The 17499-nt window shown below is 42.8% G+C and overlaps 1 protein-coding gene across 4 annotated transcripts in view; it reads right to left on the reverse strand.

Annotated features, from left to right (window-relative positions):
* Window positions 1–256: 256 nt before the first annotated feature.
* klhl32 (kelch-like family member 32) overlaps window positions 257–17499 on the reverse strand; it is a 36911-nt gene continuing 19668 nt past the window's right edge. For 2 of the 4 annotated variants that reach the window (XM_080471978.1, XM_080471979.1), the window contains exons 5-11: window positions 16959–17057; window positions 11896–12111; window positions 7221–7947; window positions 7027–7085; window positions 4292–4484; window positions 2408–2502; window positions 257–1219 (exon numbers count right to left, since the gene is read on the reverse strand). In XM_080471978.1, coding sequence (XP_080328104.1) covers window positions 1058–1219; window positions 2408–2502; window positions 4292–4484; window positions 7027–7085; window positions 7221–7947; window positions 11896–12111; window positions 16959–17057 — 1551 coding nt within the window. In that variant the 3' untranslated portion in view covers window positions 257–1057. Of the gene's footprint in view, window positions 1220–2010; window positions 2140–2407; window positions 2503–4291; window positions 4485–5189; window positions 5236–7026; window positions 7086–7220; window positions 7948–11895; window positions 12112–16958; window positions 17058–17499 lie in introns of those variants that run through there. The other 2 variants (XR_013935639.1, XM_080471980.1) reach the window with 2 other exon arrangements.

Consider the following 17499-nt stretch of genomic DNA (forward strand, 5'->3'; position numbering starts at 1 on the left):
GTCATTTTCCAGCCTCATCAAACTGCAATGCATCTCCTTCATCAGTGCGACTTTTTGCTGCATTGCATTCCTCTTGCTCCAGCAGTATCGGAGGCGGTCGGGGAATCCACGCAGAAAGATAGCAGCCGAGGTGATGCTTTAAATTAGCGCGCAATTATCTCCGGCCGCTAAAGAATTCTCACAGAACACTCACTCTTCCCTCCTCGCGCTCTCACAGCTCGCGACGGTCGACATGAAATGCGTTCCACCACTGTTTAGTCATGTAGCGTGTTTATTCTGCAAATGTACCACATATTCTCTCAGACGCAATGGCTTCGGGCCAACGACGGGAAGTGCAGGAACATCTCATGTTATCGGACATGTACACACTCGGATGACACAAATATTCACTGAATGATGACCACGCGTCCATGTGAACATTAACAGTCATAGATCCTGAGCGTATTGAAAATTTCACACTCATATGTTCAGTGGTCTGTCAGCGTTACAATAGAATCATTCATCCAGGTCATTGGTTAGCTTTTTTTGCAACTTAAAAAAAAAAAAGAAAGAAAAAAGTCTTTTAATGTATTGCACCGATGAGCTTCCGTCGGGGGCGGTTGACACCTGTGACCCCAAAGTACATGCGAGTTTATAAGAAAAAACAAGCGCTCCCTTTTATATTTTGAAAAACTTTGTCACATTGTGGTTTCAGCTGGAAACTGCTGTGGACCGATGTATTATCCGCTTTCCACAGGAAGCTCTTCCTCTTTGCTTGACTTGACTACCGTGTCTTCACTGGACCTGATGACATGCGTCTCAGTCTTTGGGTAAATACAACAAATGTGCTGCGCCAGTGTGACAGCACCGTTCCTAGAAGCTTAAAGAATAACATGGCTCTTGGAGATCAGGATAAGTACTACTATTATATTTGCGCGTTGAGAGAATTCCTGGTTTCAGTCCTGCATGATTACTATGATCCAGTACAGTTTTTGACAGTCAAGTTTCACCAGGCGCTGAGTTTAGCTGCAGGCCATCAATCCTCGAGTTGAATCTTTGTGTCCTTGTGACGGTCTGTTTAAACGGCTCCTATCCTGTGATGAGGTACTTGTAAAGTCTGGAGATTTGGACAGGTGAAGTAAGGAGCAGGAAGGAAACAGGTTGCAATCCCGTTGGAGGCGAATGGCAGTGTTGGTCCGTAGAAAACCTCCTCCTTCCCCTCTGAACTTAGATCCAGCACCTGGAGAAAAAGAAAGAGATTCGCACAGTAGAACATCTTTAGTTTACACCAGCTGGAACTCTGACATAGTTGTGTGAGACATTTCTAATCAGGGTAACAGCACAGCAGGGTTAGAGTCCCTAACTTTATTTACTTTTACTTAGAACAGTGAGGATGCACAGCTCTTAGCCCCAGTGGGCCATCATAGCTGGAAAGAGTCATTCTGAACACATAATTGTGATTAAATTAGGTTTAATGTTATACTCTCAAACCGCATCCTCAATAGTTAATACTTTATAATTCATGATGTCTTTTAGATTTAATCTCTGGATTGTTTTGATTATAGTGAACTACCACTATTTAATGGACTGCATCACATTATTGTAATTTAATACCAGCCTTGTTGTTGTTTTTTATCTCCTGGTATGTCTAAAATGTGATTCTAAAAGGAGCAGATGGCTGTCGTGACGAGCCTGAAGCCTAAACTTCATTTCTGTATTTGTTTCGAAATGATAACAAGCAACGCCACGTCACATTCATGCGGCTGGTTTATTTTGAGCAGAACTGAACTTGATATTGTTTAACGATACTTTACTGATCACTGAGTTAGCGTTTATACTTTGGATGCCCTCTGTTACTTCACGAGCAGCATTTTGGGGAACTTTAGAAAACCAGTAGTTTCACGCTCAGTTCAGGGGTCACATACAGACCACCGTCCTTTAAAACAAAGAAATAAGAGTAGACCTCCTTACTAAATGTACAACCAACCAGAAAATGTTCTTAAGAGCATTAACTACTGTCTAAAATTGCGTGGTGGCTTAGAGGTTTTGAGAGGTGGACTTAGGATCGGGAGTTCACAGGTTTGAATCCCACAGCTGACGTGTCACCACTGGGGGTTCCTGAGCAAGACCTTTGACCCCCATCAGCTGCACCTCCGCATCCTAGAAATAGGATTGATCAATGTGGAAAAAGAAGAAATTTCCCAGAAGGAATTAATAAAGTATGATTAGTTCAGTTTAACTGCCCCAGTGTTTGTGCTTCAGACTCATCTGCAGCCTTCAGCACAAACTCCTCCTAATGTTGTGGCTTTGATGCTAATGCTATGTGTGTGCAATTCTATAACAATCTGTGATGAAATTTTATTAATCGACCATTGAGTATTTCATATGACCTGATGATTGCGAACCTCGTAAAATCCACACCGCTCACCTGAATGCATGCCAGAGGCTCGTTGGTCCAAATGGAGTATCCTCCAACCACATAGATCCTGTCATCATGGACGGCTACTCCGGACTCGTTTTGACCTGAGGAGAACAGAGCCGACACCATGTTTCACCGTGCCGAGCAGAGGGCACGATGACAAAATGACTTGCCTGCCCCCCAGGAGACAGAGGCAGATAAATAGAGAAAGATGGGGCATGGGCGGGAGAGATTGAGCTGCTGTTCTCTTTCTGTGACTTTGTCTTCAAACTTTCAGAGATACAGTAGGAGCAGTGGATGCGAGAACAAATGAGGAAAGTCATCCAGGAGGAGTCGCCTGAACTTTAAAACCCGCAAGTCTCCAACGTGAATTGATAGAAGATGATCCCGCAGCCGCGTGCTCGATAGCTTGTGTTTAACGTGCCTGCACTCCATCCCACCACCACCCCGGAGGCTAGATTCTCTGTATACTTACAGGTCCTTAGTATAGACATATATGTTTTAATTGCATATCATCCTACCGCCTACTCACAACCAGCAGAGAGACATTATGTGTTATGTTTCCAGATCTAATGAGAGGTGGATGAAGCGACGCTTTACACAACCTACGTTTCTCAGCAACACAAAATGCAGAATATAACCAGAACATGAAAATATACAGTTTATTTAGATTAGTACTAAACATCATAAGGGATAAAAAAATAAACTTTTTTTTTTTGTAATAAATATTCATGACTATATAAACAATTATAAGTGTAAGTCTGAAAGAAGGTGGGTCACTTTTGAATGACGGTGACCTTCCAAACGATGAAAGAAAAAAGGAGGTTGTGAGAGCATTATTATGAATCTTCACCCACATCGAGAACTTGTTGGGAAAATGTTGTGGCTTTACACTTTTTTAGCAGCCAAAACAGTGAAGTTATCTGGCTCATGCTTTGCCTGTATTACGGGTAAGGCCAGACACTGTTGTGGTGTGAAAACGTTCGCTGGCTGCCTGCCACAATGGTAATTTAATGGACTAGAAATTCAAAATAGTGAGGTGAAAATGTAGAATTCGGTGGCTTTTACTGCCAGATTCACAAGAGGTTTGTCACTTATTCAAGAATATATGCTGTTTTATTCAATAATGTTTGAAAAACCTTGAATTGTATCTCCAAAAACAGAAGAAGGAAACTTATAGAAATCCAAAAACAAGCTAATGTTGTGTGGAGATGTTTCAGTCCCACAACTGTGGTTGTACATCTCTTTTTTATATTGTGTTCAGACCTGACAGGGAAGAATTGATCTCTGTCACTCAGCTACGAAGGCGTCATTCCACCTGTGTCACCCAAAGGCTCCATTTCTCGGTAAGTTAGTTCATCAGAGATCTGAGAAGACAGATTGGCCACTCAAATCTATGACAAAATAAAAAGGAAAAAAAGCTCCTCATACTCTTGAGACAAAAAAAAATTTCCTAAGGTGTCCAATGCCCATCCTTATCTGGAGTCCACCTATTTTCAGTCTCTTCATGAATAAATACGGTTCTGTGAAGGTCGGCTCCTCAGAATAGGGATAGTGAGTCCTCTGTGTACCTCTCCTCCCCCTGAATTCTCTAATCTCAACTTCATCTGTAATAAACTCAATGGCCCATTCTCAAGTCCAGTGAATTCTTTATAACACATCTTCAGAATTTCTTCAACATAGCTTCAAAGGTATGTTTGAAGAAAGAAAAACTGTTCAGTTAGGAAAATAATCTTTCTGACTAAATAAAGCCAATGTAATAATTCAATTGATTTATTATAATGGGAAGAAGGGATATTATTCATACCTCGTCATGTACTGCCAGACGTATTACCACCTGTACAAATGTAAGCGGTAATGCATGTTTTGACCGTGTTTCAACGCTCTTCCCACCTGTGAGGAGGCTGAAGGAGCAGCGCGTCCACTGGTCCTGGTCCATGTTGTAGGAGTCGATGTGACGGACCAGGATGCGGTCGTTGTTGAAATCCAGGTCGTTCCCACCGAGCACGTAGAGCTGCCTCCTCACCGCCGCCATGACGTGGTACACTCGCCTCTGCAGCATGGGACTGCGGGCCAACCACTGGTCCTGGAGAGGAGGTGGAGGTGGTTGGAGAGTGGAGGAGGTTGGAGGAGGAGGAGGAGGACGAGAGAAGGAGGTAAGAAAGGCGGATGGATTTGACGGAAGAAGGGAGAAAATGAGAGATGGAGCACAAAGAGGGAGGGAGGCAGAGAGAGAGAAACAGGGTGAAAAGGGAAGGAGGATGAATAAGAAGATTAATATTTAAGCATATCCATGCATGGGTAATTGATGTATGCTCAGTGCTAGATAAATAACGTGACACTGGAGCTCTGGTTTGTACTAATGACTTCCCTCCCTATTTCTAATCATATGTTTCAGCCACTCCATTTTACACCAAGGATCCCTGCTCATTTCACTAAGTGTGTGGAAGCTTATTTTGTGTGTGTGTGTGTGTGTGTGTGTGTGTGTGTGTGTGTGTGTGTGTGTGTGTGTGTGTGTGTGTGTGTGTGTGTGTGTGTGTGTGTGTGTGTGTGTGTGTGTGTGTGTGTGTGTGTGTGTGTCTGCTGGGAGCTGACGGGTGGCCATCTGTTGAGGGTAGAGTGGGTGGGGGGTTGCTGTTGCTCTGGCAGGTGAATGTAGATTCATGGTGAATACAAATGAGACTCTCTCCCTCTCTCTTTCCCTCGCTCCTTCGTTCCCTCGCTTCCTCGCAGACGTGTACAAACACGGGCCCATATGGATATGCACCTTACACATATACACACCGCATACCTCCACACTATATACAGCCTCACCGAGATCCGGGCCTCTGCAACAGCTGCTTCATATACATACACAAACAGAAATGGAAGATTACTACATTCCAGCATCGTGAGCTGTTTGCAAGTAAACACACGCAGAATTAACAGTTAAGCCGAATTTTTTTCTTAGGCACGATGCACTGAAAGAGCACAGCAACCTTAAAAAAAAAGTGTGTCATGAATGTTTGTTTTGTATTTAGGATAAAGGGATGCATCAGGTGTTGAAAGCAAAACTCAGAAGATTTACATTAAAGGACCAAAATGTGTTTGTTTGGGGGGGGTTTTGTATCCAAACTTAGATATTTGACCACGCATCACTAATACAGAGCTCAGCTTTAGAGTTACCAAGCCCGGCATCCTGAAAAATGTCAGAATTTCCAAGATGCTGATGGTTTCTATGAATTTTCATATGATGTGAAAATCAATTAGTAGATGCTTGACACCTGCCTGTTGTGTAATCCATCACCATGAACATAAGGCCTGTGTTGATTTTTATTTTATTATTGTTACACTTGTTATGTATAGATATGCTTTTCTTTTTGTTTTTCTGAGTACTACAGATTCCACGTTCCCTAAAAAACCAAAAGCTCCATTCAAAAGTGTACAACACTTGTGATTCAGATGGATCTTACACATTGATAATAAGAAACTTAATAAGTTTTATAATTCCTGACTAGAGCCAGACAAACTAAAACATCAGTTCCAGAATGAAGAGCTCTATTACAAAAAGTAGAGAGAATACAAAACTGTTCCAATTAGTACATCACCATCTATAACCATGGGTTAGTGTGCTTGTCACTTCAGATACTAATACAAAATGTCCCATCAAAATAGAGTAAACCCACTAGTTACTATTGCTTCTATTATGTCAGAAATCTGCCAAATGACCGATGAACATATCTTGACTTACTAGACACATTTTCTTGGATGAACTTCTCTTATGTGCGCCAAAAGAATCACTGATGATTCAAATCAATCAGTTATTATCAGACTTCTGCAAATGTTTGTGATGATCCACTCATTTGAGGTGCATGGTTTGTTATTCATTCATCTGAGAATACATTTCTGGCAGTTTGACTGACGGCTGAAGCAAAAAGCCGCCTCAGGGAGAAACAGCAGCTCTACAACTGTCCATCTATGACAAAAGTACCCTAGAATTGGCTTATGTAACTTCCAACAGTTGTAAATGCATTGTTGATTTCATAATCAGTTACTATTGGTTTGATGACACCAGACTAATAAGAGAAAACGTAGATGAGTAGAAGTGAGAGCGATTCCATTCGACCAAACGTTGATCCATCAAACACAAGACACAAGTGATGCTATGGTTTTGTCCCTTTATGTGTAGAACTGACCTAAAGTCACTGGTTAAATGGAACAAAACATTTACACCCTTATTAAATGGATTGTTATGGGGCCTAAGAGCCAACATGGCACAACCCTGACTTTCAACTGGTCCCCCATGTTTGATTATTCTACAAATCTACATCCAATACTCACTCCATAATCTCCAATCTTCTCCACAAACACAAGATGAAAAGCACAACGCTTTCTCAGTTTTCTAAATGCTGCACTGTTGTAGATGTTGTCTGAGTGTCCAACAGGCAAAGTGAACAGAAATAGCTCTATTAAAGGCTGTAAAATCCAAACTTTAGGTGAGACTTTTGGTTTACATACAAAACCAACTACATTTATAGGAAGACAACTGAAGTCTGATGAGAAATCTTGAATAGTTTGTCTCCACAAACAGTCACTCTCACGTAATATTGACCTGAGCAGCATATAATGTTTAGGTACTTCACAGTTACCTGTTCTGGGTCGTAGACCATCAGCCGATTCTGGTACTGAGCTGTGTTCGTCACCCCACCTGCAACACAAAGGCACAACACCCCTGCATTTCATCAGTGTGCTTCAACTAAGTGCGTCCGTGTGCACGTACAAGTACGAGACGCATTAAGATAAAAGTCATGCACGCTCCGTCCTTCTGGAGTTTGTCCTGTACCTGAGACCCACAGCAGACTGTCAGCCACACAGCCGGCGTGGCAGGATAGCGAGCGGTCGAACGGCTGGACGAACATCCATTTGTTCCTCTTGGGACAGTAGCGCTCTACAGACGGCAGCACCTGCCTCAGCTCGTTCCTGCCCCCCACTGCATACAAGTATTGACCCAGCACTCCCAGGACAAAGTGTTCTCTGCATGCCTTCATCGGGGCTATCTCCGTCCACCGGTTGCCCCTGGGGTCATACCTACACGCAGTTCTGACCGCGCACGTCCTCCCAGTGGCGTGCTCCACTTCGCCACCCACGACAAACAGAAAGTTCCCCATCATAGCCATGCAGTGGTGGCTGCGTCCAGTGGCCATGGGTGCCAGGTCACTCCAGTTCGAGCCCCCTGCCACGCGCACATGCTCCTGCACGGCGGGGTTGAAGTACCGCAGCTCCCTGACCCTGCTCACCTCACGCTTCCTCCCGCCGACTATATACAGGGTGAGTGACTGGAAGCGGGGCCTGGTGCGGGCCGACTGGCGGAGGGGCTGGGCGAAGGTGGAGTGGTGGTAATCCAGGGCTTCGTCCACCAGGGCGGCAGCGGTGGGGTTGGACTGGACCAGAGGGTGGCTGCGGGCGAGGTGATGCAGGGTGGCGACGTCCATCAGCCCATAGCGGACGTGTTGGAGCAGATCCTCTGTGTACTGGTAACGACAGTCGTGCTCCAACCACAGAACAACCAACTGGAAGCAGGAAAGACAAGAGCAGTTACTACCTGAACCAGCTCCGTAGCTCTGTCACAGAGGGTCCAGTTTATTCTCTCAGTGTTGTGTTTATGTACAGATAATTGATCAACCTTTCTTTCATGCATGGCTATTGTGCACAATTGCCTTTTACATGAATTCATGTAGACATGACAATAACATTGCAGTTATCTTCAAATTTTGAGTATAGACATGTGGATACTTTGAATGAATGAATTGACCTATAGCAACAAAATATGACAGCAAAGACCCACATTGGAATTCAATTGAGTCTTGTTCCTGTCTGATTTTTTGTTACATCTTAAAGTTATTTCTGTTGGAGCAGAAAAGATGTTGTATACAGCATATTCTCCTCATCACATTGTTGATATCTGTGCATGTAGGGAATAAATGGCAATTATTATAAATAAAAATGCAATGCAAGAAGGAGTGTAAAAAATACTTTTTATATAAATTAACCACGAAAAGAAACACATTCTTATGAACTAAATACTCAGTCAATTACAGAGTACTGAAGAAGTTGATTTTGCAAGAAAATTGCTCAAATATTATGTTGCATTATTGGTTTGTTTGTTTGTCTGTCTCCTGAAATCATTCATGATGGTGGATGCAACTGATTACAAATACTGATATAACTGTAATTAGGTGGTAATTGTGCATACTTTTATAAGTGCTCCTTTCAAGTATATGGATTTACTCAATATTCAAGTACAACTAACATTATGTAATCTATAAATCCCCACTGAGTAACCCCAGTATTTATGGATGGATGGATGGATGGATGGATGGATGGATGGATGGATGGATGGATGGATGAATGGATGGATGGATGGATGAATGGATGGATGGATGGATGGATAATTACTTTGAGTGTAGCTATTTTACAAAAGCAGATTACGTTTGAATCCCTGCTACTGACAATGTAATTAAAAAAAACTATACTTAAAAGGTAACTATTCTCAGTAGTTTTTTATAACAAGAGTACATTTACTGATATATCACTTAGTGTTGTACTTCTCAAACTAGACAACATGAATGAACAAAGCTTTAGAGAAGGTTATTTCCTGCACCCAAGCTGAGGAAATCAAACCATTATCTGGTGCTACTCGGAGGAGGTTGTCCTGGGAGGACTATTTTTTTTTGTGTTCCACCACAATGTTGCACGAAGCACAAATATTATCTTCTAGACTTTCACAAGATGCATTAATGAACTAATATGCATGTTTGTATCACACTTGTAGTGCTATAAACTGGTGTTATGTGATGGCATTGTATGTATGAGAACTTCAGGTCAGGTATTATAAAGTCATTAACAGCAAAACTACAGCAACAACATTGATATCTTTTGAAAAAAAAACTGAGTAATCATTCACTTCTTTCGAGTCACGACACCATTTCTTGTGATATCTTTCTGTTTACCAGTTCTTCACAGGTCCACCAGTGTGATAACCGTCAAGTTATCGTGCTGCTCAGATATGACAGTTTATTTATGATGCATAATATTGAGTTTATCATGTGTTGCTTTCTTTTATATATTATTGATTCAATCCTGACACAGTTCATTTCAAAGTCAAGGAGGATAGTCTAAGGGGAATGATAGCGACTCTAAGGAGAGCCTTGATTTTCTTTCTTCTTTCTATTTCAACAAACGGCTTCTTCAAAGAGGAAATGGGTAGGATAACGAAGTTAGGGTTTATTGCAACTAGACACGATGCTAGGAAACAAGAGAGGAGTAAAACAGAATAAAAGGGTGCAAAAGAAAAAAACTCAGCAAGAAAATAGATGAAAAATCAGGCAAAAACTAAGGAATGAAAAAAAGATGGCGTGAGGGGGAAAATATGACTGAAGGCCTGCTAATCAGAATTATTTTTCTAGATAGCTATGAGCTATTATGGCAAGATTGAGGCAAGCCAGCGCTACAGCGATGGTTGCCAAAACACACACACACACACACACACACACACACACACACACACACACACACACACACACACACACACACACACACACACACACACACACACACACACGAATTATTAATCAGCAGCATTCAATATACAGACTGTAAATATCCACAGGCACCCTCCTTTGTTTAATGCTGGCAAACCGGGTAGCTGAGAAGGGATTTAATTGAACTTGAGAACGGTGGAAGGTTATTTAGCTTCGACAAGGTCTGAATGTGGGTAGATGACTGGAGATCACTGATACCATTATCAGCGGAACAAAGTGCAATTTGTGCTGAGACTGAGAACTTATCACAGAGGAATAAAGGCAAGTTTTTTGGGGCTGGTAACGGACACAAGAGAAGAGGAATTAATCACAGATAGAGCCTGTTTTTGCACCATAAATAACACAGGATATGGATATTTTGAGTTTTCCACACATGCAAAACTGCCTTTCCGTTATTTCCCCTTCAGTCTGGCTCTAAAGGTGTAAATATGCAACAAACATGCAAGTCAGTCTTCAGTCTCTTTGTAGTATCTGTGCCACTCTGCTGTCTCTTCCTCCCTTTCCCTTTCTATCGCTCACCCCGCCTCTCTCCTCCTCATCGCTCTGAAGTGACAGTGAGTGCGTGCATGTGTGTGTGCGTGTATGTGTGCGCACACTACGGCAGCTGACTGTGAAGGTCACGCTGCATCACACAACTTCCTCGGGGCACAGAATAAATCAACTCCTTTTCCCTCCTTCCCCTCTGAAAGAGAAAGTGCGAGTGTGTGTGTGTGTGTGTGTGTGTGTGTGTGTGTGTGTGTGTGTGTGTGTGTGTGTGTGTGTGTGTGTGTGTGTGTGTGTGTGTGTGTGTGTGTGTGTGTGTGAAAAGGGGAGAGCGAGGGGAAGAGATAGTGAGGGAGGGAGAGAGGTGAGGGGAGAAGGGGAAGCTACAGAGAGGCAGAGCAAAAGATGGCAAGAAAGAGAAGGAGGGAGGAAGAAGAAAAACAAAGGCAGAGAAAATGTGATTTCCAGAGCGTGAGAGACTAAGAAAACTCTGAGTGACGGTGATTGACGGCCCAAGCTATATCTGTCCTGTATTGGCGTGCACCCACCGCCCCGGCCCCCCCAAGCCCCCCCCCCCCCAGCCGCCAACCCTTTCGGACGCCGGCCCCCGCTTGCCGTTCGCTTCCGTCTGATGCCCAAATTAACCTTCTGGGCGAAGTGAAGGAGGCCCAAAGCAGCCTAATCAGAGGCTGATTATGGTGGCGGCGGCTGGCTAAAGGGTCAGGGTAATTGTGCCATCAGAGGCCTGATTGTTTTCAATCAGACGGGCGGCCGAGTGACAGCTGGGGGATTGGGGCCCTGATGGAGCCGCGGTGGGCCTAATCAGAGGAGAGGAAGGGGGGAGAGAAAGAAAGACAGGGAGAAAGGGCTGAGGGGGCGGCGGAGGAGAGGTGGGGCTGATTGGTGCAAATGAACAGTCAAAACGGCCAGTCGCTGCTTCACTTCACCATCCCCGGCAGTTCATCAAGCACACACACACACACACACACACACACACACACACACACACAACCACACACACACACACACGTGCCTATACGGATGCACGGACTGACAGTCTATCACACCCGTGTGCATGCACGCTCAGAACCGGTCCTTTCTATTGCATATCCTCATTAATATAAACAAACAGTATGTGAGGTGCAGATGGCAGTGTTTAATTTGTTGTGCATCGGTCTGTGTGCATGCAGTACATTTCTATGTGTGTGTGTGTTTGTTTATGTGTTTGTGCTATATATACACACAAGTTTAGTGCCAGGATGCAATTTGTTCAAATTTACAAGCAGAGATGATTGTTTCTCACTTTTGTTTTCATCTAAATATTACCATAACACTCGGCTTCAACACTTTAACACTGCACTGTGTGGGGAAAAAAAAAATGAGAAAGAGAAAGTCACAGCAACACAAACGCACACTAACTTCCAGCAGGGTTACCTTCCATATCTCCTCCTCGCTCAGGGAGGTGAGGCGGTCACTCTTCAGCACCTCCCTGAGGAGGCGGTAGGGCAGCTGCAGGGCCTCGTCCTGTTGGCTCTGGCTCAGCTCCGACAGATGCTCCACCAGGAAGCCCACCACGGCCTCCTCCAAGGCGGGGAGGTGGAACAGGTCGGCCACGCGGTACAGCTCTAGGTAGTTCACGCTGCTCAGCTCCTGCAGGAACCGAGATGTAAAGGGTGAGTTATACAGCAACGTTAGAGGGCTTTAGAGACAGCTGTCAGATCATGTGACCCTTAAAATACCCCGCAGTAACCAATGAGGAGGAACTCTGTCTCTCCAAGTAAAAAGGGGGGGGGGGGGGGGAGTCCATTCTAAATCCTGAGGAAGAAATTTAAAGGTACAATATGTGGCGATGTGAGCGATCCACCTGTTGTTTGTTGGAGAAGTTGAGTCGTTGTAACACCCAGTCTGTTCTTATTCTAGCTCTGAATATGTTGACAGTTAGGAAAACTTCCTACAGTGTCTTAAAGATGTTTGTGTACTATTTTATTTACTTGCTGCTTCCTTTCCCCTGATTGGAATCAATACACTCTCCAAGCTATAGAGAGACTCACTACACCATCTTGTGGTGCAAAGGGCTGTTCCATTTAGTTTGTCGATATGCTCCAATAACATCTCCAATACCACCCGTAAACATCTAACAAGACATCTTGACATGACATTGCGGATGTATAAAGGGTTATCCAGCATGTTGGAGGGCTTTAGAGGCAGCTGTCAGTTCACGACCCTTAAAATACCCTGCAGAAACCAATGAGGAGGAGATCTGTCTCTCCAAGTAGAAAAAGATCCCGTCCCTTGTGTGTGGTTGGTGGAGACGGTGAGTCACTGCAGCGTCCAGTCTGTCCTCAAGTTCATGATTGGTGTTTTGGCAGTCTTCAGGGAGCAAAGCCTTCGAAATAGGCTAAATTATGTTTGCCTACTTTCTTTGTAACCATCAGCTTCTTTTACTTGTGTTTTACATAGTACATATAAGAATCTTGAGAGACTCCAGACCTACACAATCTTGTGGTGTCAAGAGATGAGACGGACCAGAACTGGTGAGAGTAATTAAGCAGACATACTCCAACAACACTACATGTAAGCATCTAAAATGGCATAAAAGCTGTTTCCTTAAAATGTGTTCATGTATTTGGATGTTACTTATTGTACTTTTGCAGTTTCCCCCTCCCAAAGAAATTCAAAACATTGCATCTTTGCGTCTGACATCACTTGTTTATAATGTGTTCAGTAAAATGTGTTGCAGTTCTCTTTTGTGTTGAATACAGAGTGTGCCATATTCACAAATTATGAATGTAGAAATGTTGTGCTGATCCACTATACATGCATACATACATAAATAACACAAACTGCACGTGTATAAATGCTTTAACTTCCAGATGATGTCAGTTTCGTGACAACACTGCAGATGCCAAATGTGTGGACAGTCAGGGGGGGGGGAATAAATGGGCATGATGAAAGACAAAGAGGTCTTACTGGTGGAATAACACTGCCATCTTCTGGCTGTCGTGCATCACACATGAACAATCACCTCCTCCCTCCTCTGCCACGGTGCCATAATGCACTTACTTCATGTGTCACCTACCCAGATCATTGTGCATCCGATTTTTTTAACTTAAACAAATCAAATATGCAACTGTCTTACAGGAAAGGTTAATTGCAGCTCTTTTTTTTTTTTTTTTTACAAGTAGTGGCAAAGTAAATAAACGCCTGGGCAAAAAAAAACAAAAAACTGAGTGATTATGATTTATCTAATCAATCATAGAGACAATTGCTACTTAAGACAAGTTGAAGTTCCAATGCAATACACTTCAAGTGCAGAGCTGAACATCTATTCAATACCAATTCAATTAACTTCATCAGAGTCCATCATATCATAGGCAGGAAACTGTGTGGCTATATCGGATTTTCAATCTACCTGTACCAGGTAATCAATCTTAGTGGTATTGCCCCTCTTCAGACATTCAGCACATTCAGTGTGCACACAGATCAGTCAGCTGATCATCACCGGCTGCTGATGTGCTGATGGATGGTGGCAGTGAAATGAAATGGAAAAAGCAAAACAAAAAAACAAAACAAAACAAAAAAAGGCCATCATTTCGTCATGAGGGAGTTGTTTTCTTTCAAAGTGAAGTATGGTCGAATAACTCATCCAAAACAGTGGAGATGAGTCTTTTACGACCACCAGATGGCACATTAGAGCTGTGTTTACGCCTGTGATGTAACTGTGAAGACTTAAACAGTAAATTGTGGCATGAAAGATTACACTGTCCTGGAGGGGATTTGAGGACAGCCGCATGAGGCACAAAATAAGATGCGGAAAGTGTGATTGGGTACTTGATGAGTCCAAATCCATTGTAAAAGGCTGAAATTGGGCCAAGGGACAAAAATGGCAGCCTTTGTGTTTTGAATTCAGGCAATACCTATGTGTGATCAGTCTTATCAATTTACAAAACACATGTAGTTCATTTGTTAGGTCATATTGGATTGATGTGGTTGTATAACTGATTTTTTTTTCTTTCTTTGAGGTGCTGTTTTTACTATAGCATTTGAATGTTTATTTTCAATAGATTAAAGAACAATGTGCTAGTCCAAGCAAAGAAATCAGAGCTACAAAGGGATCTCCTTAATTTACGAACAATAAAAAAAAAAGGTTGCTGTTTCTTCATATTTCTTTTTTCTGTTTGACAGCAACCTATAGGCATCATTTGTTTCCATCGGCAGCAGTGATATCCTTTATACCCCGAGGACAGTGGGCTGACACTGCCTCTGTTTCAACAACTTGATCTTGTGATAAAATGCATGAAGCAGCAGCGTGTTGGCCCAGTTGCTCGGGAGGTCTTAGACCCAGGTACCTGACAGTAGATGGTAAGTATAAACCTTGCAGATGTGTCCCTGAACATCACACGGTGTGTTTACCAGCTTCAAGGGCTTCTGTGCTGTAATTCTTCTCGGTCCAGGTCCTGGAGTCAACACGAGAGGCCTGATTATAGACCGCTCATTGCATATTACTGCAGTAGAATTACAGCTGTGTTTCAGTACATGACTGATTGTTGACATAGCTCGAAAGAGCAGCTCATTATAGGAGAAGCATTTTTTATTATATATTGCCAAGATGAGAAAAAACCGATGCCAATCCCATTGTTGTGTACAACATATAAAGCAAACACTGGGAGACAGTTGTTTTAGCTCAGCAGAAAAATCTGAACCAGAGTCAGGCTCTGTCAAAACAACATAAAGAGCCATCTACAGCACCTCCAGAGCTCACTGATAGAGACATCATGTGCAAAAATAAGAACTCAAGAGGTTAGGACTGCGCACATGATATGTTTATAAATTCAGCACCAAACTTACAACATTTGCTGAAATGCTAAATTTGATGCTTCGTTGTTTGTGTGGATTTCATTAGTAAAGTTTTAATGAAAAGCAATTACTATGCTGTAGAGGTGTGCAGGCCAAGTGAGGCTGACTCCATTTCCTTGTTTACTGTGTTTATGTTAAAACGGTGGTCTAGAATGAAGACTGAAAACATCCAACCCATACGAATCAGATGCAGAATACAAAAACCAAAAAAAACACACTGGACAGTAGACACCAGCACTGGAAAATACTTGTCTAAGCTATTTCCAGTATCAATCCATCTGCCATTTATTCTGGCTCGAGTAGCAAGAAGCTGGAGCCCATCTTAGCTGACACTGTTTGAAAGTCATCATCACAGAGAGGGTAAATACAGGAGATCATGTAAACTCAAAACAGACGGGGCCTGGACTCAAACATGGACCAACTTGGTGTGAGGCAAAATTTTCTTTTCCCAAAGTGCATATTCAAAGGACATGTTGCTAACTTTATAAACATATGAAAAATGTATTGAAGTAGTGTATAAAACATATATATATATATATATTCTTTGTTCTCTTTACTGTGTGGAAGAGCATGGGATGCGAAAATAGAATAAAGTGTATGTGGATGATCCATCTTCTCAAACACTCTATCGAGATCATGGTCGAGGGATCGTGAACAACAGGTGAAGGCAGGTTATACGATGAACAGGTCATTCAATAGCATACATTTAACTTTGGGTCACTAATTAACCTCAAATGCTGTGAGTGTATTACTCAAAGTCTTGAACTACCTCTTGATTAGAGGTTACACACTCATTTTGTAGGACCTTCATACAATGTTAATTGGCATACTTCAGTATCACAGTGTACATTTTCTGTCTTGTGTGTTTCCTGTTTCAGTTTGAAGTCTCATGCTGTCTCAGATTCCATGCTCCTTGAGTTGCCCTCTGCTGTGTCTGATTGCTGCTCCCCGACCCTGATGTGTTTCACCTGGAGCCGATGTGATTGTCTGCACCTGGTGGCTGCACTATACGTTCTGTATCTTGTTGCCAGTTTGTCTGCATTGACTGTGTTTCTCTGGGACATTTTGCCCGCGCTCTCTGTTTACTTTATATCGACTGTGCTCTCTGTTATGATTCTCTGCATTGCCGTTTTGCCGGGGTTCCTGCATTTCAACCTGCTTTGTCTGGCCTTTGAGTCCACCCTCCATCCATGACAGTCTGCACTGTCAACCACTAAAGACAAACCAAAAGAGGAAAATTACAGGGTCTGTTTCAGGGACTGCAACATGCACACCACATAAAAGTCAATGGCTTTATAGGGTTTCCATGAGCCTGATAGGTGCATCTACTGTTTTTGTGATTCATGTAATAGCCCATACAGCTCACACAGTGGACCAACTACACATGTGCATGTGAACACATTGGTTTCCATCAGTATTCAGAGTACAACTGCTTTAAAATCATTGCAGTGAGGATATTTCTGCACAGTGAGGAACCAGTTTTACATTTGTGTGTGTGTGTGTGTGTGTGTGTGTGTGTGTGTGTGTGTGTGTGTGTGTGTGTGTGTGTGTGTGTGTGTGTGTGTGTGTGTGTGTGTGTGTGTGTGTGTGTGTGTGTGTGTGTGTGTGTGTGTGTGTGTGTGTGTGTGTGCGTGCTGCACCTGGATGAGGTAGTGTGAGCAGAGGCTGAGGAGCTCCAGCAGCTGGAGGTGACTGCCTGCAGACAGGACGTCCTGGATCACCGCTGGCTCCAGCAAAATCTGGACAGAAGAAATAAACAAGGTCATTAGGGTTTCGACTTTCCTCTGTCCTCTCCTGACATCCAGTGTCACTGCAGATTGTTGACAGACATTGAGCTTCAAAATATTCGAATGCGTTTTTTTTAAATAATATGTACGTCAAATAAAATCTTTGTTTGTTCATCAGGTTGAGTACAACACTTTTTTTCACCACATTATTGTGTAAACCATATAGTGTATTACAGTACAATGCAGTACTTGTTCTACCATAAATGTATTTTTATGGATGTTCTAATTTTTCACTTAATGACACGAGGTCACATCTGCTTATTATTCATATGTGAAGTTACTGTAGATCTCAGCTAGACAACTTAAATCATTGTGAGTGCCACCAAAATGTTATCCTCAATATGAGAGGTGGCAAAAAGTGACTGTGAATATTTACCCAAATGATCTCTGATGA

The sequence above is a fragment of the Lipophrys pholis genome (assembly GCF_963383615.2).
Source record: "Lipophrys pholis genome assembly, chromosome: 9".
NCBI lineage: Eukaryota > Metazoa > Chordata > Actinopteri > Blenniiformes > Blenniidae > Lipophrys > Lipophrys pholis.